Genomic DNA, 25471 nt, shown 5'->3' with positions numbered 1-25471 from the left:
TGCTTTTGAAACAGCGCACTTAATCTGCGCTTTAACTGCAGCGTCGTTTGAGGCAGTGATTTGCTTATCTCAGTGCAATATGCTGAAAGGTTGGTGTTGATGAAGAGCCACCGAAGGTCAGCAGGATATTAATGTAGTGTGCTAATCTAGAGATTTATTCATACAGCTTTATTACCGAAGATACCAACGGCTGCACTGGAAACTTTGTTACTGACTAATTTATCATATAGCAGAGTGGCCGCTGTCTCAGCTGGAACAGACTTGCTGCTTTCATACAGATGCAGGTACACAACCTTGTTTTCTTTATTATATTCAGGAGAATTCAAAGCCTGCCAAAGTTAGGAATGGTTAGAAATGGACTAAACCTAATTTTTTTAGCCGTTATCTTTCAAGTCCAACAGCTAAAAATTGTTTTTATCATCACTGAAAAGGGAGGTGTCACTTAATTAGCCTTTAGGAAGTGTAAGCTGAGTGCTAACTGGTATGTAGCTAGTCTCCACTTCCATAAACTGCAGTGAATCTCTGTGATATTGCCCATCCAGCAGTCGCAGCTATCATGCATGTGTCATGAATTATTGAAGTGAATCAGTTGCCAGGAGCCTTATTTCATGAAGATGAGCTTCACCTGAAGTCATGGCTGATGGCAGCCTGCTGCAGCTGCTCATCTGGAGCTATGGTGCACAGCGTATGACGGCATAAATATGGAACAGAGGAAGGTTTACAGTAGCTGAAACCTCAAAAGGAAAAGCAAGAATTTCTATCTGACTTTATTCCCATTGAGCATTCAACACTGAATGCTGGGACTGTATCAGCAACTGGAGCTCTATTTCCCCACTCCATCAGGTCCATAGCCTCCATTCCTCAGTTATCCCCTGACTGTAAACAGCTAATCCCATTTAAGGTCAAAAGGGAACTGAGTCCATTCCAAGGTGAGAGGTGAGTACACTAGACCACCATATCAAGGAACTGCCACATCTTTCTTTGGATGCCTAACGTTAACCAGTGAGAACATGATCTTACTGTATGTACAATTTACCAAAAAATACATACTCATGTAGAAAACAAGCGCTTTTCGATGACACTGCAAAGCCCTTTGTAATCCAGTTTCCATTTATACTCAAAACCATTATGGTCTTCTAATTGTACATGTTTTTTCCCAAACTGTTCGCCTCTGGCATTACTTGAAGGGGACGCTTAATAAAATCCAAATAATCAATACTGCTACAGTGACCTTGCCACAGACAGTAAAGTACACCGATAAAAGAGGAGGCACTGAGGGGTCAACGCTGTTTGAAGGCACTCACAGCTCGGTGGGCCAGTGAATGCAACCTGCTTTTATCGGCCACCAGACAACCAGATGCAGCAAACACAGACAGCTGGATTTGCATCCTAGACACCCTAACAATCAGCGGGCAGCCGTATCAAAGCGCTGCAGACCCCTTGATCTACTTTTTATGTTCAGCAAGAAAATGCGTTTACTGATACATATAAATAGTTCTCCATGTGATCATTTCTAGTGCGATTAATCTGGAGTAGCTCGGCGGACAAACAAGTGTGTGTTTGCATTTCTGTGTACGCTTCTGCTCATCTGAGGGAATATTTGAGAAACATAAATTATAAATCCCATGCCATGCACAAATAACCGTGGTAATGAAGCTGGCAGAACAACTGGATGCGGTACATATTTAAACAGGCTACTTGCTTTGTGGACATATCATCTGGGCATTAAAGATTCAGACGCAGTGATAGCCCAACGTTAGAGAAGACTGCAGGGTGAGTAGTTTAGAAATGGGAGCATTATCTAGTCAGCAGGGGCCAACGATGCACGCAAGAGACCCGAGCTGCCGGGACAAGACCGACGGGACGGCGAGTGTAAGATTTACTGTGAAGTTTCCACAATAGTTCTGCAAAAAGAACCCAAACTGTTACTGTTGCAGATTTAGAAGGTTAATGATATTCACGTGGAAAAATATAGAACAGCATATGTGATTATTTGTTGCCTTCAAGTTTCAGTCTTTGTCTCCAGAAAACATCTCAATGCTCTCACACTATAAACAGAATCAAACATCCTCGCAGTCACCACAGCGAAAGCCCTGGGTTGGCATTAACTGCAAAAAATTAGAAAGCAAGCTTTTAAAAGAGCTATAACTTCAGACGGCACTTTTTAATCTGTGCAGTTTGTATTTTTTCCTAACTAGTGCCTTTGTTTACCAGGTCGGATGCTTCTCTGCAACATTAGCCTTGCTTGATTCTTATCTTGTCTATGATTTCTAGCTGCAGTTGGAAATAAGGGTATAATTTACCACAGCACAGAATACAGCTAACACGAGGTATTTAATATTCCAGTACGTCATGGTTATCCAAGACCATTTGCTTAATCAAGAAACAAGATCCTTACTGCCAATAAACCATTAAAAGAGTGAGAGCTTATCTCCTACTCTACTTACAGCTGGATGTTGAAATGACTGGAAGAAGCTTCACCCGTTTATCTTCAGGACACAGTTAGAAGTTTGGACCTTTTAGTTAAAACGTTGACTTTATAAGTTATATTATGTGTCATGGTAAAAATATCACCCGATCCTCTGCAGGGCTTAAAAATGATTAACATACATTCATTCAAACATCAATGAGCTGATGCAGAGTCATAAAGCGTAGGCCCAAATTTCTTCACACACAAAACGAAAACAGAGTTTTATTACTATCATTATTATTATTATCGTAGTAGTACGAGAAACGAGGAAAACGTGCTTAGATCTGCGGATTTTGTGTTATAGTGATATTTGCCGGCTGGCAAAGAGCTTTCTTCTAAATATCAGCTTGTTTGATTACCTTAACTAACTCATTAATAATATTTTAAACAGTGCATTTACCAAAACCTCAGCGTGTTCCTGTCTGCTTAGGAACAGCGGCGCCTCAGAGGGAAACATGCTTGTTGGAGTGTAAACTGGTACAAAGCGTCTGCCGCTCTACATCGTTTGACATCATTTGTTTGCTCCATTAGCTTTGTGTCATTCTCCTCTGCAGCTCCGCGGCTCACTGCTAATGATTTGTCCTCCAAAAAGCAGATTAGGAGTTAGTGTGTTAGTTACATTATGTGTAAAATCAAAAGAAATCACATTTTTGCCTGAGATGACCGGACGATGCAAGTAGTTTTTAGCCGTTGGATTAAGAAGTCCAATATTTAGGTTTGTGATGCAGCAGAAAAAACGATTCTCTGAATTTCTAAAATAACACGTCCAGGAAATAGTGCCGTTTTTCTGGTTGCATTCAGGCCAAACCATCAACACCTCTAATAGACTTGTTTGCAAAACCACACTTTCCGATTGCAGGGTGACACTGTGTGAAGGTCGGGCCTCTCCGAAGCAAACAAAGCTGGATGATGACATCACTGCTGCACAGCAAAAACACACACGCATGACAAAGACTGACAAATAGTCAAGGAAGAGCTGCGATTGCTATTTGATCATGACAGGAGGGGCAGAGCTGTGTTGACTGATAGCATCTGTGGCCTGTTGCTATGTAGCAACTGGTCGCCTGGAAATTATTTCTAGAGTAATGAGTTACCGGCTGACGAGTACTTCAGTGGAGATCCGAATGTGTGATTGGATTTATAGGCAATGAGATGGTACGAACCTCGGATACAGGAGGAACAATGCGGTTTTCGTCCTGGTCGCGGAACACTGGACCAGCTCTTTATCCTCTCCAGGATACTTGAGGGTGCATGGGAGTTTGCCCAACCAGTCTACATGTGTTTTGTGGACTTGGAGAAGGCATTCGACCGTGTCCCTCGGGGTGTCCTGTGGGAGGTGTTGCAGGAATATGGGGTGTCTGGCCCATTGCTACGGGCCATTCAATCCCTATACAACCGTTGCAAGAGCTTGGTTCGCATTGCCGGCAATAAGTCGGACTCGTTCCCGGTGGGTGATGGGCTCCGCCAGGGCTGCCCTTTGTCTCCGGTTCTGTTCATAATTTTTATGGACAGGATTTCTAGGCGCAGCCAAGTGGCGGAGGGCTTTCGCTTTGGTGGCCTCAGAATCTCATCTCTGATTTTTGCAGATGATGTGGTTCTGTTGGCTTCATCGGGTGAAGGCCTCCAGCTCGCACTGGAGCGGTTCGCAGCCGAGTGTGAAGCAGCGGGAATGAGGATCAGCACCTCCAAATCTGAGGCCATGGTTCTCAGCCGGAAAAGGGTGGAGTGCCCACTCCGGGTCGGGGATGAGTTCCTGCCCCAAGTGGAGGAGATCAAGTATCTCGGGGTCTTGTTCGCGAGTGATGGGAGAAGGGAGCCGGAGATCGACAGACGGATTGGGGCTGCGGCTGCAGTAATGCGGACGCTGCACACTCCGTCGTGGTGAAGAGGGAGCTGAGTGTAAAAGCGAAGCTCTCAATTTACCGGTCGATCTACGTCCCTACCCTCACCTATGGCCACGAGCTGTGGGTAGTGGCCGAAAGAACAAGATCGCGGATACAAGCGGCAGAAATGAGCTTCCTCCGAAGGGTGGCTGGCCTCTCCCTTAGAGATAGGGTGAGAAGTTCGGCCATCCGGGAGGGGCTCAGAGTAGAGCAGCTGCTGCTCCACATCGAAAGGAGCCAGCTGAGGTGGTTCGGGCATCTGACAAGGATGCCCCCTGGGCGCCTCCTGGGTGAGTTGTTCCAGGCATGTCCCACCGGGAGGAGGCGCCGGGGCAGACCCAGGACACGCTGGAGAGATTATATCTCTCGGCTGGCCTGGGAACGCCTTGGTATTCCCCCGGATAAGCTGGAGGAGGTGGCTGGGGAGAGGGAGGTCTGGGCCTCTTTGCTTAGGCTGCTGCCCCCGCGACCCGGCCTCGGACAAAGCGGATGAAAATGGATGGATGGATGGAGATGGTACACTGCAGGTACGCCTGACAGCAAGTGTCACTGTTTCCTCTAGCGTGAGAGATAAGTTCCTCCTGTACTGGTAATGAACCAGTTAAATAAAACCTTGGTCAGGCCCGTGTGTCCACAACAGGTTCAGCTGCACTAGTTGCCAGGAGCCTTATCTCAGCTTCGGTGTCACCAACTGTGACGTCAGCGAAACAGCTGTCACCAAACAAGTGATATATGGAGTATAATGGACATTTTAATTTTTAAGCACCACATTTCTCAGGTCAAAAATAGGTCGAGCCCTGCTAATAATGGGATCGTCAAATGTGCCAGCTGCATTTGATCTCGCCATCCATTCGCATTATTTCAGTCACTCCTTAATTTACAGAGATTCTGGAGGTCAATCCAATCCGACATATTTCCGTGAACTTCTGAGACTCAGTTTGGTGTTTATTTTATTAAAAGTCTGCATTGGAGCAGGCTGCAGTTTTATGAGAATAAAATCTATATAACACTTTTGTATAATTGCAAATCACCAAAAGCTCTCATGTTGCCCAGAATTTCATGCTCGGTGTTGAAACTGTGTTTCAATCCCAGTCGTTAAAGTTACAGCTGAACAAAAAAAAGAGTTTTTACCTGATGATGGTGTTAATTAATACCTGAATCATCAAGCTATATTCTCCACACTAAGTGGATAATTCCAAAAAGCTGTGACCAAAAACCGCCCCGCCGGTGAGTTAGAGGATCTGCATGGTGATTCAAATTTAGTCAGAGGGTCCAAAGCGGTTGGTCTGCTTAGAATGAGCCCAGATGTCTGTTGGCAAAAAGCAAAGCAGTGACGTCATGATTATACCAGAAATCAGTCAGTGTTCAAAAGACTTTGTTTGTTTTTGGGGGGTGAGATGCACCATGGTCGAATTCACCTGTGTGAACACTGAAGCATGTATATGTGTCACTGACATGAAACTTGGTTTACGCTTTGATTCCCACTTTCCAACATTCTCAGTCCGTACGTCTCATTAAAAAATCACAGCAGTACTGCTCAGTATTTATTGTAATTCTTCTTTAGCTGTGTTTTGTAGCTGGTAATTATCCAAAGCAGATAAAACAATTCATTTTCAATTTGACTGAAATAAGTGGCCAGCCAAAGAGCAGTAATTCCCTTCTTGTTAACTTTAATAATATTTTCACCATTTCTGTTAATCTAAACATAGATTTAAAGGCCAGCACGTGCACATGTGAGCACCATTATGAAATATATAACAATATGACTCCTCGATAAAACACTACAATCTGTGATCATATATCGATTTTTAAAAATAGGTCTGTGTACGTTTGGTAAACAATAAAGACCCAGGATGTAATAATCGTGCTTTCTTGACTTTAGACTAGATTTTTTTAATGTAGTGAAGCATGAAGAATAAGACAGGACTGATGTGTTGGTGTTGTTGCACAGCAAATTACAGTGAGAGCTTCTGAAAAGCAACAACTTACACCTTTATTAAAGGACAGTGTGTTAATAATTACAGATGTGTTTGGTTTGATGTCCACACAAGCCTCTGCTGCCCTCAAAAGATCCTGGGCCGTTTCACAAAGACAGTTAATTCCAGTTCTTTTGGGTGATGTTCAGATACAGCAGAGCTTCAACAACATTTCCAGGGAAACAGGATGTAATGATTAGACCGTGCTCAGCGCCTCCAATCACGGGAGTTTCCAGGGTTTTTAAAATTTGCTGACATGAAGGGGATCAGGAGAAAGGTGGGAGGGGAGGCAAAAATCAGAACTAAAATTAAACTACAAAGTACACTATTTGCACCTAAAATATAGTGGAAATGTGGCATTACATAGAAATACTTTACGTTCAATACGTGAGTAAATGCACTAACTTGTTACTCTGTTCCTATACATCAGGGGTGTCAAACATAAGGCCCTGGGGCCAGAATTGGCCTGGCAAAGACTCCAACCGGATGGCACTGGAAAACTTTATGTTCATAAGTTTTATAACATTTCCCACTGATAAAGATCTCCCCCATGGCTTCTGATATTACACTGAAATAATTATTTAAACATTCATAGACTAACGCAAAGGACCGTTTCTTTGGCCCATCCCACTTAAGATCAAAGTGGGCTGTACGTGGTCCGTGCTATAAAATCATTTTGACATCCATGCTGTACGTGCTCTCATTCATTGGGTATTGTAAGATTAACAGTACTTTACTTTTTGCCTCCAAATGTGAGGACACATTAGAGCTGTGGCCTTCAGGTTGTTAGTGCTCATGCAGCGGCAACCCCTGAACCAGATGGTGTACACCAGGGGTAAAAAGAGCCATCAGGCTGTAGAGGAGTCTTTTTCACTCGGTCAGCTTGTGGGACTCTGCAGGCAGCTGACCAGCAGGCCAAGCGGGCTGTGGCTTCAATGGTTGTCAAAGCAAAAACTCAGGCGTGGGAGGAGTTCAGCGAGGTCGTAGAGCTACGCTTTGGGTCAGCCTTGAAGAGATTCCAGCAGACTGTCAGACAACTCAGGAGGGGGAAGCAGCTTTCAGCCCACACGATGTACAGTGGGGATATTGTTCTGCTTATCTCAACTGAGAATATAGTCAGGGGGTGGAAGGAATAATTTAAGAATCCCTCTGCCTTTTACATAAATTATCTCTTGACAGGCAGATACACAAAAAGATGGGCATGCTTTACTGCTTTGATATGTGACTCGATTACTTCGCTAAGGTTTCTCAAGCTGCATCTTGAAGCAAAGCATGTCTTTGAGGGCTCTGCTCAGCTATATGTTCAGTGTGAGTGCTTATATCACCAGATGTCCAGATGGTGGTGCACTCCACATCAGTAATCCTTTGCTACACGTCTGCAAAGTAAGGTAAAGTATTGATTAAACTGCTAAAAAAAATATATCCCTGTGTATCAAAACTAAATGTTAGGAATTGTTTTCCAAAATAATCCTTTCATGCATCCCAATAGCTTCGGTGTAAATGTGTGGCTCACTGGACATACGAAGAAGTCTCCTTCACTCTCAGTCTGCACCCAACAAGCTGTGTGACTCCACTGAGGGGGACACAGTACCAGCTGACACTGGCAAAGTGTGTTTACTTTGCAGGAAAGGAAGAATAGAGGAAAATGTTTTGCTATTAGGTGCAGAACACAAAGCGGCCCTGCTCCAGCTGGTCAGAGAAGAGAAAAGGTCAAAAATCCTTCCAGAGTGTCGAGGTGCTATCAGCAAATTGAAAAAGAAATTAACTAAATTTTCACCAGAAGCTGAACTTCTGGATGAAGTGTTGTTGAAATTCTCATAATACATAACTCCCACCCCCACCAAGACATTGTAGACCTACATATGTTTTCATGTAGGTATGAAAACAGGCAAAGTTGCCATTGCCCCGTTAGATCTAATCTGAATCCGTGTTTTTGTTTGTTTGTTTGTTTGTTTGTTTGTTTGTTTGTTTGTCATTGATACACTAATCTGGAGCTGTTCCGCTCCCAGTGAGCTATTTTAGAATAAAATAAAAGCTTGCTGTGTATTTGATATTCTGTTATTCAGTAGAAAACATCTGCATACATGCGTGTGTACGTGTGAGATTAAAACACGCGCACTGACAGTAATGTGGGCTATACTTTAAACATATAGATCTCCTACGTTGCAAAGAAACCACATGTCTCCATTGTTTTTGATCACTGAATTGTGGCTTCCACTAATTAAAACGAGTGAAAACGGCAACTAATTGGTTCATCGCACGCAGATGTCACGCTCTGTAGACGCTGTTTCCTCTGCGTGTTTTAACCGTGTCATTCAGCTGCTTTCTCAGCGGGAGGCTTATAAAAGCTTATAAAACGTTTTTAAAATCAATTTGCTCATGACAAAATCCTTCTGCTATAAATTCTTCTTCTACGCCTGTGAACTTTTGAAATTTCCTGAACACGATCTTGAGAGCGAGCGAGCGAGAGCTGTGCACGTCATCACTGGGGGAGGCACCAGAGGGCTGGGTTAGAGGGAGTAGTCGGGAAGCAGGAGAGAGGAGCGCGCTATAAGAAGAGAGAGCCCAGCAGGAGCGTCAAAACATTTAAAGCAAGACCGAAAGGAAAACGCCAGCGCGCTCAGAATGAAGACTTGAATCTCGAGAGAATTTTATTTTTGTTTGTTTGTGTTTTTCATGTAAGGACTATTTCAGGAATCTGCAAGTATTAAAAAACCAGGAAAGAAAAGAAAGTGCCGTCCGGCGTCGCTCTCCGTGTGTGTCAGCGCGCTGAGGTATCCTGGATGAGCGCAAAGTGTCAGCTTCAACACCCGAGGAGAGGACAGCTCCGCTCTGTCTGCTCCTTTTTGGACCTCCAGTCCAAAAACTCTCCTTCGGCTTCTGATGTCCACACTTGGAGTTTGACACTGTGCGCCCCATACAAGCCGGGAAGAAGTGTAAAAGGAAGATCCAGTGACGGAGAGAGCCGCGACCGACTGTGTGCTCAATATGTACCAGGGGCATTTACAGGTAAGGAGGCAGGATGTGCACGTCTCAATTAAGATGGAAAACGAAATGTTGCAGTTGTGATGGAACAAATGAACAAGATTTGGATGCATTTGTAGTTCATGTTAAGAGCTTTTCTGTTTTGTTTTGTTTTTTCATTCCTTGTGGGTTTAGTAATCTCGAGGCACTGCTGTTTCGATGTTGACGCCGTATTTACCTGAGAGACGTCTGCTGATGCGGGCCCTTCAAGTTTTGGGGGGGAAATTTGCTCAAAGAGGCTGTTAATACGTGAATTTAGTCCAGCACTCGAGTCTGCTACAGCCTTCATTAGCTGCGGTAATCACCGGGGAGACGGAGGGAGTGAAGGGCACTGTGGCGCGCCAACTGCAAGTGCAGGTGCGTGCCAAAGGTAAACAGGAGGCAAACCTCGTCTGTTTAACCAGGCAGCCCGTGACATCGCAACAAATCACTCGCGTGACGTCACGCAATTTGACGTCAATTTTCAGTCAGCTCTTAATAAGAGCCTGAAACTCATCTGAGACGTTAAAACGAGGCGAGCTGACGACGATCAGCTTTCTGACTTCAGCAGAGACCGGAGGGTTACAGTGAGCAGCTTCCAACAGCTGCATGTGTGGCGTGCGGTACAATCACACGCTGTCACATAAACAGTAACCCCCTCCTCTGCGGTTAATGTTAGCCTCTGCTTTGCTTTATAAACATGGAGTGAAATTTACACGGCTGCTTGACAAAGATACATTCGTTTCCAGACAGCTGATTATGTAATAAAAGACCAGCAGTCCTGAGTCAGTACTCGGGAGCTTTGAAGACCAACATTTAATATTTCATGATATATTACTCAAGCAGCGGTATTCATTGAAAATGCCAACAGTTCTTGCCTGGATGACCACGGACGTGTTTGTTATGGGAGGGTCAGCGGAAAACCTCAGAAACTGGATGATTTTTTAAAAAGGAGAAAATCACGTGCTTTGAATCAAAGTTTTCTCTGTTACATTCATGTTTCAGTTGTCAGACACTTTCTGTGTTTTTCATCACATGCACGCAAGTCATTACACTCTGTGCCATGTTTAGATCACAGCTGTAACAAAACACTGTGCTTTCTAAGAGATTATACGGAAGTTATTTAGCAGCAGTGAGTAATGGGAATATTTTTGCTTTGACATCCGCTTGTGTAAGGGATACATTTATTTTTCCATCCCTTTCTCCTTGAAGTAAAGTGTTTGCTTCTGGGAGAGCATATGAAATCTGAGCTATCTAAATCGGTAACACTATCAGACTCTTGTCGGAGAGACACTGGAACTGATAGCATGGCTTCTTTGGGCATAAAGGAGGACTGTTTTTCCTCGAAGAGAAGAGGCTAATATGCACATTTGTCAGCGCTTTTTTGCAGAAATTAATCAACGTGGAACACTTTTAGAGTTGTTCGCTCTTCATAACGGTTTAAATTGTATCACACACAGTCAGTAAAACATGAAGTGCACGTCCGTTATGTTTGCATTTTCATTTTTGCATCAAGCATTTCACAGGCCTAATGTGACCTCCAAATTTATGCTGGAGGTGGAAATCACTGGGCGTAATGGGTCGCCGGAATTTCAAGTGAAGCTCACACTGCACACACTTTGTGATGCATTACTGGGATAGGAAATCCGTCAGTCAGAGCTATCAGATTTCCTATCCCAAAGTAGCTACACTTGTAAGTTCTCCTTTATTACACAATTGTCAGTCAGCACGATTTGTCAGCTTATGAATGTTGCAGCTCAGGAGGCAGCTGGCTGGGGAGCGAGATAAGAATGTCCAGTTTCCATCTTACCATTTCTTATTTGATAACCTTCTCCTTTCCCTGCGACCTGGATAAGCGGAGCATGTGCGGGCCAGTGTGCAGTTTAATCCAAGGCTTTCTATATTTCCATAAACACATTTTGCATAAGTGCAGGGGATATTCACATAATGAAACATTATTGGATGAATCAAATATTTTGGCCTGTGCATGGTCTCATGATTGATGCCAAGTGTTGGTTGGCTGTTGAGGATTGTGGTCTGCAGAGAGCTGCTGGCAGAAATACAATGCTGGACTTGTGTCTGCTATTTTTTTCCAGTTATTCTTTTTCCCCTAAATGAACCCTAAACACATGGGTAATGATAACACCCAGCATCCAGGCAGTTACAAATGTGTGTTTGCGTGTTATGGTATAAAACGTGACATCGAGAAACGTTTTACCTTTAAGAGAAGGGTAAACCAAAGGTGTGTAACAGCTGCTCATCTTTATCAAAAAGCTACAAAACATACTGTTTCTGTTACTTCCCTGCATATTTCACTTGTATACAGTAGTACATTTATTAAAGTTTAAGATTTAGTACACCCATTCTTCATCAAACTACATGAGAACATTTCAATTTGTACACTGCAATCGCTGAATTGGCTTTAGCTGCTTTGGTATTCGTGTTTACAGTATATCTAATTAGTGCGTGTACTGTGTGTATAAAACATACTGGCTTAATGGAAGCGACGCTCCAAGGCCTTTAGATGTTTGCTCTGTTAAGCGCAACATGATTACGTAATTTGATTACCATTTTTCAAGGCCCTCGGGGAGCATCTCAGATGGATGCTTTCGCTGATCAGAAGTAGATCAAGTCTCTTAAGATCACAGTCATTCACATCAATATTGTATTAGACGTGTACTAGATTTACTCATACAGTTTGCTGTCTTGGGTGAAAGCTTCTTAGTTTGCATTTCATTTCCTTGTCTTTTATTTGTCACAGCATGGCGCATATCTTTGTATTTTTGGGTTCTTCTCAGTGCAATCAGCCAAAAGCTTTTCTCAGAGCTATATTCATGTATTCAAATGCAAAGAGTATTTAGAGCATTTAAAAGTAGAATGGGAGGCAGAGCCTTCAGTTTTCAGGCCCCTCTTCTGTGGAACCAGCTTCCAGTTTGGATTCAGGAGACAGACACTATCTCTACTTTCAAGATTAGGCTTCAAACTTTCATTTTTGCTAAAGCATATAGTTAGGGCTGGACCAGGTGACCCTGAATCCTCCCTTAGTTATGCTGCAATAGCTGCTGGGGTTTCCCATGATGCATTGAGTTTTTCCTTTCCAGTCACCATAGACCACAGACCTCTGCACTGAATCACACTTGTTATCAATCTCTGTCTCTCTTCCACAGCATGTCTTTATCCCGTCTTCCTTCTCTCACCCCATCCCTAGCTTTCTTCCTGTTAAAAGGGAGTTTTTCCTTCCCACTGTCGCCAAAGTCCTTGCTCATAGGGGGTCATATGATTGTTGGGTTTATTGTAGGGTCTACCTTACAATATAAAGCACCTTGAGGCGACTGTTGTTGTGATTTGGCGCTTTTTAAATAAAATTTAATTGAGTAAAAATAAATTGTGGTAATCGGATGACCTGTATATCCTATTAAACACAAATATTAGAATATTCAAATATAACTACTCTGAAAATTTAAACAATGCTTAGTGGATAAAACCTTTTGGAGAATTTAAAAATATTAATGAATCAACAGATTCAGAAAAAACAAGGGAGCATACAAGAGCGTCAGGGTATCACAACCCAGCAAGAGAACGTATGCAAGCATGCATGTAACATCCTGAAACACCCTTTCATCGGTCGGAGCTGTGCAATCAATCAGGCTGTACTTCATGTATGTTAAACTCTTAATGTTGTTGTTGTAAGGTTTTTATCAGCGCCTCTCCCACAGCTGTGGCGGTCAGCTTGAGGGACAGCAGAGGACTCCCGGAAGCTTTTTCCACTATTTTAAAGTCTCCTTGATTTAATGAACCATGGTCTTGATTAAGAGCCATTTAATAGGCCTGACTATTTCAGGAGCCAGGATAATGAGTGAAATCAGGTGGCATCCGGCTGGAACAAAAGCTCCACAGACAGTACTGCTCTCCTTGTTGAAAATATGTAGCGGGGCTTGAAACCTGTAGACGTCCTAACTACTGTAACACTTACAAACCGTTACATTATGGATGTTCAGGAGATTAGCAGCCCCTCAAACCCTGAACATTTATTATTCACCATTTATTTTTTCTTAAGAGTCTCAGTGGTTGTTAAAATCATGGTCTCTCTCACTGTCTGATGGTATCAGGGCATTCTAACTTTTCAATATATATGAGACTACTGTCTTATAAGGTGGCGAAGTTGGCCATTCAGGAGAGACACAGAGTAGAGTCGTTCGTAGGGACTGAGATGAGATGTTTTGGCTTCTGGATTTCTACTAGCTAAGGTGTTGATGGTATGTCTGCCTGGAAGGAGAACTGAGTGGTGTCCTCGAGCTGTTCCTGAGCAGTGTTTGCAGCGTAGTGGGGTGCACTGTCTTTCTTGGGGACACAGCTGCTGTTAGGCCAGTGCCATCGCCACCATGTTTTTTTCTTTGCATGTATTGGGTAAAAAGGTTCATTTAAGTGGTGCTACGGGCCTTACGGACTAATTTACATACATTTAGATAGAAGTACTGCTTTGAAGCATTGTCCTGCTGCATATTCTGTGAAGTCATGCACAGCTGTTCTGTGCCATGAACACTAGTTTAACATTTGTGGTATTTAAAGTATGGCTCGTCTGTGAAGCACTTTGTTGTACCTGTGACTTTTAAATGTGCTATAGAAATAAAATTGAAATTGAAATTGAAATTGAATTAAAAATATAAAAAATACACATTTTCCAAACCAGAGAATTGCTGACTCGCGCCAAATATGTCTTTATACAGAGAGGAAAAAAATGTCTAATTAACCACAAGATAAACAACCTGAAAGATTTGCCTTCTGCCGCTGCTTTCTAAGGTAGCCTACGTAGCCGACATCCAGCCTTCAGTCACTGGGCTTTTCTACTTCCCCTGTTTGGGTAGTTAAGGCTGAATAGAGACCCTGAGCAGCTTGTGGAGCTTGTAAAGCGGACTAGACGGAGACTAAGAGGGATTCAAGCATTCATCAGCAGCTGTTGCCCTATAAGCAGATTGAGGAAAAAAGGGATTGTTCTTCTTGCCACGGAGAATGGGAATTTTGTCATGGCTGTGTGCAGGCAGGCAGGGAGAGAGGACCCAAAATGCAGGACTCACAAACGCAGGAACTAAAGGGTGAACCTTAAGCAGATTTATTGATGTGCACAAACTGAACAGAACTGAACTGCGAATACAAAACTAAACTAGCAAGCAGGCAGGTCGGCAAACTGAACACACAGGGGAGGTATGAAGGTACGACGCGACAGCGAACAGGGGAAGACGCTAAATACAAGAGGTGAACAGAGCTAAGAGGAAACAGCTGGGAGACACGGCTGACGCTGATTACACTGACGAGACAGGGAGAGCACAAAGCTGAACGCACAGACATAAGGCACAGACCTACAAAGTAAAACAGGAAGTACACGACAGACAGAGAGATCCAGACGAGACACAGAACTTAACAGACGCAGAAAGCAGATAAAATAACACCGTGGACAGACAGAAGGAAGAGACAGAGACCGGGAGACCAAATAACAAAACCTAAAAACAAGAACTCAGGAAGTGCTACCAAAACTAGGAAGCTGAAATACTAGGACAGAACCAAAACAGACAGTCATACTTTGTAATAAAATCAAAAGGAAAAGTACAAAAGCAAAAACACTGGGTCACTGGCCCAGGACAAATTTTGTTATTCACTGTCATCTGTCCTTTCTTTGAACACCCGCCCATTCATGAAACAGAATAATCAAAAAAGGAGGAAAAAAGGACATTAAGTCCAGATGTGGGTGTGAATGATGTGACAAGAGGTTGGGCTGAGGAGAGCGGACGGAGGAGAAAAAGGGTCATGATGCAGTCATGTCACATTGTACTGAATATTCATCTCTTTCCTGTTAAATCCAGGCTCCAGTCTGTCCTTTGGAATCACAGTTTCCTGAATAACCACCTGCTCTCTGACTGGGATGACTTGGAGGATTCATATCTTCCTGGATCTTAGTCATTCATAAGGGCACAATTCATTAGTGCCCAGCTTTAACATAAGGAAGCTGTGGTATATGTGCAGTATGTTTATATCATTCACACCTTAAGAGTACATTTCTATAGACCGTGGCTCAAAATGTGCACTGCTCAGCGTTTTGAGGACTCTTTTAAAACCGCTGGACTCGGTTGCTATTATACAGTTTTTTGCAGACAGGAGCTTCTCTACACCAAAGCAGTGCAGCAGCTCACAGAGTAGCAGAGCAATTAGGCTGACTGTCTTAGCTAGTGACACACACAAAATCGCCCTCACCAAATGTTAGCACAACTTTGCAAGCTTTCTCAAACGGGAAGCCTGTAACCGAGAGAGGATGCAATCGACGTAAGGAACCCGGCTTCACGGCTTCACAGCTCTACACCATCATCTCTGTTCGCTGATTTCCTCCGGGTGTCTTTCTGCCTCAAGTCTGTTAACATGGCAGCCCTCCCAACCCCACGCCGAGAGTCCCCTGAGCTACTATACAGAGCCACATTTTTCCTCCCACAAAAGTAGGACAAGCCTCAGCATCTTTGTCACTGGAAGCGGAGGGGCTGTGCAGAAGAACGGGTAGCCCATCCATCTCTTTCACCCGACCCATTCATAACAGCCATTCTCCAACTGGGAATTAATTTGCTCCAGAAACCAGACATACGAGGGCCTGAGTGCGGAGAGCGCATGTGTTTGGGCCTCCAGGGATATATAGGAGGTGTCATGGATGAGAGCTGTTGGTAAACAAATACGCAGGTTCACTGTGCCAGATGTGAGCATCACCTCCACGGGGCTTCCCGCTGATAAGTTAGTTTGGCCCCTCCTCTGTAAATTCACCAGATAGATTTACTGCATGCATGTATAGCGCTTTATCTACTGCCACTGGTCTAAATATATTAACATATATCATTTTCAAAAGACATTTCTTTCAGCAATTTATTGTCAATAATAATTTTGAAAAATGTCTCTGAGAGTTTACCAGAGACAAAAGTGAAGACTTTAAAACTGATAGTTTCACCTACATGAAGCAGTCAAGAGGTAGAAATGTGTATTTAAGATCTTTAGTAGTGCAAAATGTGCCAGTCTTCAGAAACGTAGTTCTCGTCCAGATTTAGTTCAGCTCGTGTGAACACATGATTAGCTGCTTTTGGTTGCCCAGCCTGTCACTTCAACTCAAGCTAAGGCCCCAACTCTGCATCCTGTTTTTGCTCTGAGTTTATTTCTGCCATTTTGGGGCTTCTTTCGAGATTTTGGTCTGTTCTTCATTAGCCGTGTGTTTTGGTAACAAAAGAAATGACGCTTTCATGCAGTGAGCATTGTCCTAATTGTATCCCAACCACTCGCCTCTTTACTTTGTTTATGTAAATGACAAAAGTGATCCCACCGGTGTAATTTGAGCTCAGATCTTTCAGTCACTTTGGTAATGGATGGACAGGCAAGCTTGAAAGTGCCAACATTAAAGGAAAGATGCGACATGTAAGCGTTAGCGCTGCACGGACATGATTTGACTGGCCAAACTGGTTCTTCTGTGCTTGAAACATTATCACAGCTTAAAAAAGTGACGTAACGCCGTTTCTAACAAAATCAGTTTCAGATTCATTCATTTGTTTCCCGCAGCCTAATATCTCCCATTTATGGGATACAAGTAACTTTTTAACGTCTCGTGAGTAGAAACAGACGGCGAGAGAGAGAGAGGGGCCACAGGAAACTGCAAATAGTCGGGTCTATCCGAAGGTTGTTGCTCCATGGGGAACACTTGAAATCCCGCTCTCAAATTCACCGTCCCTGCTGTTTTAATGTGAGAATCTGTTTTTGTGCCCCGAGCAAGAGATACTCATCTTTTGATTTGCTGACTCCCAGCTTCCTGCCTTCTGTATTTGAACCTAGACTAGCAACTTCACCATCAGTGCTCAGCCTTATACAATGGCTCTTCCTCTGTGAACCAGTAATCTTGTCAGATAATTGCAGGAGAACACTCCACATAAACCAAGGTCTGCAAATTATCACATCAATTAGTATGTACCCACAAACACCAATTACATCCCTCTCATGATCACCACTAATGACAATTTGAGCACTCTGTCGCAGCCCTGTACTTACAACCAAGTGCTACCCAGCAGTTTACAGCTGTGAGAAGCAAGCTGTTTGTAGAGACGCCAAAATAATGAAACTCTGAACTAAAGCTGCTCTAATTTCCTTTAATTTTAAGAAGCTTTTGCCACATGAAACACTAATTTGTCAAAGCTCTCCTGTGTAAGGCTGTAGTGAAAAAGGAGCCTTTGATGTTATTTGTAAATGCGGAGTGAAGGATGAAGTGTGGAGGATAATGATACTGTAGCTGAAAAATGTGTCAATTAAACACTTTGTGCAAAGATATGCTGCAGAAATTGTGAGTATGAGATTTGTTTAGGCTTTCTTGATGGATGGATTTACAGCAGCGCCCCTCTACTATTGTTCACTGAGCTACTTCCAGTGGAGCTCACCTACTCTATGAGTTTCTGTGCAAGTCTGTCTGTTGGAAGCAAGCGAGCAAGGAATTGCCTTGCATTTCTATAAATACCTGTGAGACACACAGTTAATGAATTCCCTGGCAGAAGTTCAGAGTTGGGTTACAGAGCAGAGCTTAAAGAGGAGCTGGGTGTACAGCTGGGATGCATGTATGTGCAAGTGTGCGCCAGCTGAGAGGGCTAAAGGCAGGAAAGCATCGCAGCAGAGCAGGACTAACTTCTCACCTGGGGCAGTCCCACATGCCACTCTCCATATGCAAATCATCTCACTCTTGTGCATGTGCAGGTACAAGCTAAGAATATGTGTGTATATTTCTCCAAATGCACATGTGGTACCTGCATGCAGTTGTCTGCATGGATGCATCCATATGCCCTTGAGCATGCATGTTCACACAAGTGTAGATAATGAGGCAAGGCACGTTTGTGTGATTCATATTCCTCCACGTGACAGGAGCTGCAGCGTGCCAGAGAGGAGGTCAAAAGACCCCGCTCGCATGGCATCTCCCCACACATGCATGGAATGAACAATGCTGTTTGGCAGCTAAATGGGTGATGCTATATTAATACTATCTACACAAAACTAGAGATGGACCGATCCGATATTAAGTATCGGTATCGGTCCGATACTGACCTAAATTACTGGATCAGATATCGGAGAAAAATAAAAAATGTAATCCGATCCATTAAATATCACGAAAGCACCTCACAAAACTTGCAACACCCCGTAACTCACCTCAGAACGTTAGCACGTCGGAGCAGTATGCATCACGTGATAGAGCGGCTGTGGCATGCGGGACCTGTGGTGGTCTGGATAGCATGTGGAGCTTCGCTAGCAACCCGGCATTTCATCTCCGATAAAGTTATCCCGAGAGAAGTAAAGCAAGTGTGTAAGTCCATCTCTGAATGTTTGTAAAGCATTCCTGCGTTAAGCTTAACAAGCGATATATGGAGCGACTGCCTCTTCTTGCTGCTACTTCAATCATGAAACTGCTTAACGATCAGCTGATCGGCTTTTCTGTCGTGAGTCCGTGTCTCTAGTTTGTTTTTGGCCCACTTTGCACCAGAAAGAGGAAACCAGCGGCTGAACAACAGCAGCACGTTTAAGCTTGATCAGCTGCTGTTAGAATGTATTTAATATTACTTTCTACTCCAGGATCTTTTTCTACGTAGCTGACGTAACTGTGCAGGGGCGGATCTAGCAAAGTTTAGCCAGGGGGGCCGATAGGGCATGAACAGGGAAAAGGGGGCACAAAGACATACTTTTCTTTCTTATTCTCATTTAAAATGTCTAGCTTTTAATAAATAATTATCTGACACCCAAAGTTTTAATTTGATGTAAAATGAATAGAAGTCCATTACTGTATATAGTGACTATTAAGTCTAATATATATACCCTAGTAAGCTATAGTACTTTTTCCTTTGGGAAGGTACCATCTGTGCAGTCTGCAATTCTGTTGAAGAAAGATGTTGAATCTATTTAATATTTCTTGAAAAATAATTGATTTCTGTGCATTTTTTTTTCACACTGCATCAAATTAAGGTTGATTACGTCGATTAAGCATCATGAGGTGGAGCGTGAGGGGTGGTTCCCTATTTTTTATTTATTTATTTTTATTGTTGCTGGGAGTTGGAACTCTATTAGTTAGGTTGCTTAATATATATGCTAAGTACTCTTTAAAATACCAGAATAGGGAGGATGGTGTAGGTCTAAGTTTATTAGATTGATCAGTATTGCTGAACTATGAAATATTTTTTTTTTGCATACAGGTATAACAGAATAGCTTTAGTGTAGTTGTTGTTTTAAACTTGAGTATGAACTTATACAAAATGCAGCAAGATATTTAAAAAACAGTTTTGTTGATTAAAAAACACTATATCGGATTCATATCGGTATCGGCAGATATCCAAATTTATGATATCGGTATCGGACATAAAAAAGTGGTATCGTGCCATCTCTACACAAAACACCCGCAAGGAAACACCCGTGTGGTAAAGGTTCACAGAACCAAAGTCTTTCCTTTAACGGTGTTTGTACATGACCAGACCTGCTGCATCCCAGATAAACATGACTTTTTTAATCTTAGGTTTGGTGAGAAACAACATATTGCATCGCATGCGTAACTGGAACTCATAAGGCCATTACATGGTCACATGTCACTGTTAACATATGACAGATAAAAGCTGTGACTGAAAATGTTCGATGACTAATAAAACTAACACTGAGACATAGTGAATACTGGTGGATAGTATTTTGGGGATTCTGTGGTATTAATACTGCAATAAAGCATCTGAATGATTTGATAAGGACGGTGATGACAAAGGCAACGGTTGAGCTCCAAAGCACCTGGGTCAGAATCACCAACTCTATCAGGATGTCAACAAAATACCTGATTCCTCATTTTGATCAAATGTGGAACATAGAAAAGTGTTACAACGTCATAGTAAAACTGACCTTTGACCTTTGGGATAGAAGTCAGCATCAGTTATTATTTGGTTAAATCACATGTTTTTGTAACCACTTCATCCTCATGAATTATTTAAAAAAATACAACTAATTTATTCAAATAAGAATTCTGACTCGTGACAAAATGTGAATTCCGATTCTGAGGCTGAGAGTTTCTCTTCTGGGGAGAGCGACTGATATATGTAGAGTAAAATAGATGAGAAATCATGTTTGTTTGGCTTTCAGTGGAAGCAGCCGGCTAATATTTTAACGCAAAGTGTCGATTCTTGTTTTGAAAACGAGGACTTTAGGAAGCAGCTCAGACAGTCTCAGCGTGTCCCTGGTTAAAGTTATTCACGTCCGCACACCTCACCTCTTGTGGCAGACATTGTTCTATTGTGTCCTCCAGATCTTCCTCTCAGCGTAATCCATCACAGACAAAAGCAGTGAGAGTGTAGGTGTTTCTGTGGATCTGTCACAGTGTCTGCATCCAACAAAACTCTCATGTGTGGCTTGTTGACTGTGACAACGTCTAGTTGAAGTGATGTAGATATCAGGCTTCAGCTGTTCTTTGTGTGTGGTGTAATTACACGATAACAAATAAGCTGTTTGCAAAGTGACAGCATGCAGAAGTCTGCACGCTCAGAGTCACCATTCACGGTAAGTAACGTCTAATCTCGGCACATCAGATTCTTATGCTGTTATTACCATTAAACGTATTCCCTCAGGAGTCATTTTGTGTAGACTGGTCTGAAATGTTGTGAAGTGAGCATCTCTAAAAATGCAAGTAGGCATTAAAGACAGAGAGGAATATTTTTTATATGGCAAATATGGGCTGCTACCCCGACCTCATATAAACTAATATCAGCATTTATTCTTTTATTCCTGTAAACTTTCTACTTGGACCAAGAACTGTGAAACTAATCAATCATTAGAAGTTCAGTGAATGAGCGTCCACTGCAGTAGGTCCGTAATACATTTCTGCTCCATCTCTCTCATTCTGTGCATGAGAGACAGTGACTGATTGTGTGCTTTTTAAATTACTAATTGACAGCAGAAATTGAGCAGCATGGTGTGAGTCTATTTTTGTAGCACTACACACCAATTTACTCAGCAGGGAAGCTGCACCGAGCCATGAGTGGAAGTATTATCTTGCTGTTAAGAGCAACAATAAAAGCCCATCTAGTGTTATATAAGTCAAAGCCAGTTCACGTTGAAAGTGTTCCTAATGTTTTCGTCTCTCATGCGCCAGTCTCACAGAACATCAAACGAGTAACTCGGCTCTCTCAGACAGGCTTGTGAGTCAAGCGCCATCCCAGCACCTCCTGCACATTTTGTGCTTCCAGTCTATTTTCTGTCTTTTCCTCCTCTGGCAGCTTAATGAGGTCAAATTCCCGCACGACTGTGTCGCCCCTCACAGTGTATATGCGTTGATCTTATTAATGGTTTCTGTAATTACTGGTCAGACTTACTGTCTGCTTTCTGCTTTCACTTTGATCGTATAAATCACTGAATCCATACATGAAAACACATCTGGTTCTTGTTCCTGTGGAGCTACGTAAAAGCTGCTTGGATGCAGTAAATATCCGGTATCATTTAGCTGATCGAGTGCAGTCTGGGGACTTAGCTATAGAAAATAGTACGAAATGTTGGGTTAGCTTCCCAGCCACACAGAAATACACTCACTGGCCACTCTTTTAGGTACACCTCTTCAGCTGCCCATTAATGCCAATCATACGGCACCAAGAAAATGTTGATATGGTCAAGATGACCTGCTGAAGTTCAAGTTGAACATTAGGCTGAGGAAGACACATGACATGGTTGTTGGTGTCAGATAAGGTCTCTGACAGATCTTTTATGGTGAGTATGGATACATGCTCCTCTAAGATCCATGAAATGACATGTGGTGTGCCTCAAGGGTCGGTTCTAGGCCCTGTACTTTTTAATTTGTATATGTTGCCTCTCGGCAGTGTCATCAGGAGGCATGGAGTGAACTTCCACAGTTACGCTGATGACACGCAGCTGTACATCTCCGTGTCTCCTGATGACACCAGACCAATGGATGCCCTTTTTAACTGTATCTTGGATATAAGATCTTGGATGGCAGAAAACTTTTTACAGCTTAACCAGGACAAAACTGAAGTTTTAATTGTCGGTCCTGAGGCTCAGAGAGAGAAACTCTTGTCTAAATTAGAGGCATTTTCACTATGTCCTTCACTACAAGTGAAAAACCTGGGTGTTATTTTTGACTCTGAGCTTGGTTTTAGCCCACATATTAAACATGTAACCAAAATTGGATTTTATCATCTAAAAAATATAGCCAGAGTCGCCCTATTCTCTCTCGGGCCAACACGAAGATGCTGATGCATGCTTTTATTACCAGTCGCATTGATTACTGCCCTGCTCTCTGGTCTTCCTAAGAAGAATATTTCAACTTTACAACTTTTGCAAAACTCTGCAGCTCGTGTGCTGACGAAGACCAGAGGGCGGGCCCACATTACACCGGTTTTAGAATCGCTGCACTGGCTCCCCGTGTGTTTCAGGATCGATTTTAAAGTTCTTTTATTGGTTTTTAAATGTCTTAATGGTCTTGGGCCTTCCTATCTCTCAGATCTGCTTTTACCATACGAACCCTCGCGGACCCTGAGGTCCTCTGGTACTGGCCTTTTGATTGTCCCTAAAGTCAGGACACATACTCACGGAGAGGCAGCTTTTCAGTGGTATGGTCCTCGTCTGTGGAACAGCCTGCCGGAGGAGCTCAGGGCCGCAGAGAACGTACATGTTTTTAAGAACAGGCTCAAGACCCACCTTTTTAATTTAGCTTTTACTTAGCGTTTATTTATTTTTTATGCTTATTTATTCTATCCTGTCATTCTATTATTAATTTAGGATTTACCTAATATTTCTTGATTTTATTCTTATTCATATTTTAATCTTCTTACTCTATTTATATTTATATTTATATTGTATCCTGTTCTTATTTATTTTATCATTTTACCCTGTATACATCGTATTGCGTCATATCTCCAGTGTTTCCTCGGAGGGCGCTCTCTGCACCGGGGCTGTTATTGACCGTGGCTGCTGGGTCTCTGGGGTCCTCTCAGCCTGGTTGGGGGGCTCCTTGGCCTCCCTCCTGCTGTGTGCCCATCCCGGAGGCTGCGGTCTGTGACCGGCTCCCGGTGCAGACGGCTCTCTGTTATAATGTTTCCTCACTTGGCTCATGCGAGCCCAGCCCAATTTTTACTCTTTAAGTGTGCGCGTGTGTGTATGTGTGTGTGGGTGGGGGTGGGGGGATATATGTGTATTGAGAGTGTGGGGAGTGAGTTGGAGGGTGGGGTGGGCTGCTTTTAACTATGTAAAGCACTTTGTGCTACATTTTTTCTGTATGAAAAGTGCTTTATAAATAAAGATTGATTGATTGATTGATTGATAAGGTGATCTGAGTATTTCAGAAATTGGTGAGCTGCTGAGATTTTCCCTGAAAATGGTCTTGAGGGTTTTCAGAGAAAATATCCAGGCTTGTGAAAATTAGACAATGGAAGAATAATGCCTGAGTTTATGAGATGGACACATTTGCACGTTTCAAGACACGTGTTAACAATTCTCCGAACATCAGATTAAAGTGCAGCTATTAAAATAAACTGACCTGCAGAGGTGTTCTTCGAGCACATGATGGTTGTCCCAGTTAAACCAAAGGACACCAGCACTAACTGGAAGTTTCTGGATGGATGGCTCAATGGAAACAAACTTACAGTAAAGATAACCCCCCCTCCCACACACACACACACACACACACGTACGTCTACTCACCCTCTTCTATTTACAGTATGTTAAAATCTCAACTCTGCGCACATTAGCGTGCATCATTGTGAAAATCAAATAAATGTCTATTTTAAATGAAAGGAAACAAAGCAAGACTCGCTGTGTAAAGTTCATTTAGAGTTGAGGCCTTACTTAAAATTATAATCTTGTTCCAGCTTATTGATAAGCAAGCTCTTGAGATAAGAGTTGCATGCCTGTGGTCCTTCAAGCATGCCAGTGTAGCCTGTGGAGAGTTTCTCAGGGTTGGCTCTGTTGTTTTGTTTCCAGCTGAACTGGAGAAAAATCAATAGAGGCCAATGAAAAGTTCACACGGATGTCTCGGGCTCAGTTTCATGAGCATCTGCTTAGATACGCTGGAAAGATAACTTTCTGAATAACTACTAAGTGATCTTCAACCTCAAATACAGTCATGGTCTGATCAAGATGCAGCTGAGGGACATTTAACCAAATATTAGTGGAAGTGTTTGTATGTATGAGGCTGTATGAGACCGTGAGCCTGTCGGGATTCAAGAAAATCAAAAATAAATTCAAACTTGTGCATCCAATTCAAGTTTTTACAGATGAATGTGCACAATCAGTCCACCCAGATCAAAGAAATCATTAAATGTACAAAATCACTATGGCATGCATGCCCACAAGTGTCTGTAAACCTACAGAGTCCAAAGGCGCATAGACACATACAGAGAAACAGGGAGAGATTTACAGCCTTGAGCAAAAGGGCATGACCGCTCTGTTTTCAGCATTTCTTTACCATCTCCACGGCCTCACCTCACTCATCTTCAAGATTGCTATCATGTCAGTTAAAGCCTATCCTTCAGCTATCATATAACCCAGGTTAGTTAGACAGGCTGCCATGGAAAAGGTCAGTCAAAGCTTTAACGATGGTGCAGTGGGATCTCCGCAGAGCGTAGGGAGGCGAGAGGCAGACACAAAACAACCACCAGGAAAATGATTACTTATAGTTCTTATCTTAATCATTTAAATGTGAAACTCTCAGACTGTTTCCTGTTAAAAGGATTATAGCACAACTTTAATGATTTTTTTTAACAGCTTTAAAAAACGATATCATGGTGCAGTCGATTTGATGCATTTGGTGTTAAAGTTCAGCTTAGTGAGACTCCTGGTAATGTTAGCTGAACTGCACTGCTGAGTCCTGCAGGCCAAACATGGCACTAATAATGGTGAATGTTGCGGGTTTTGAAAAAGCATATATTGTCATCCATATGATGTCCTGTTCAGGTTTTACTTTGCCTATTTCAGCACAACAATGGGCCTCATTCACTTATATTTACATAGAAATGTTCTAACCATGTGCAAAAAACAAGTGCGTAAATAAAATTATCACCAGATTCATGAAATGTGCACAGCAGCCTGTTTCGGTCTTATTATTCTCCATATGTTCGTGA

General features: G+C 42.7%; 1 protein-coding gene across 4 annotated transcripts in view; it reads left to right on the top strand.

Moving 5' to 3' along the window:
* Nucleotides 1–8882: 8882 nt before the first annotated feature.
* The window catches only part of pex5la (peroxisomal biogenesis factor 5-like a), a 128491-nt gene continuing 111902 nt past the window's right edge, over nt 8883–25471 (top strand). For 3 of the 4 annotated variants that reach the window (XM_085266026.1, XM_085266027.1, XM_085266025.1), the window contains exon 1: nt 8884–9338. In XM_085266026.1, the coding sequence (XP_085122152.1) occupies nt 9318–9338 (21 nt within the window). In that variant the 5' untranslated portion in view covers nt 8884–9317. Of the gene's footprint in view, nt 9339–25471 lie in introns of all 4 variants that reach the window. The other variant, XM_085266028.1, reaches the window with a different exon arrangement.

This window comes from Mchenga conophoros, linkage group LG23 (genome assembly GCF_057382185.1).
Source record: "Mchenga conophoros isolate Kocher_MC1m ecotype Shallow Benthic linkage group LG23, M_conophoros_male_GT1.1, whole genome shotgun sequence".
NCBI classification, from domain to species: domain Eukaryota; kingdom Metazoa; phylum Chordata; class Actinopteri; order Cichliformes; family Cichlidae; genus Mchenga; species Mchenga conophoros.
The sequence above is the reverse complement of the archived record's forward strand: the minus strand, read 5'-3'. Positions and strand labels throughout refer to the sequence as shown.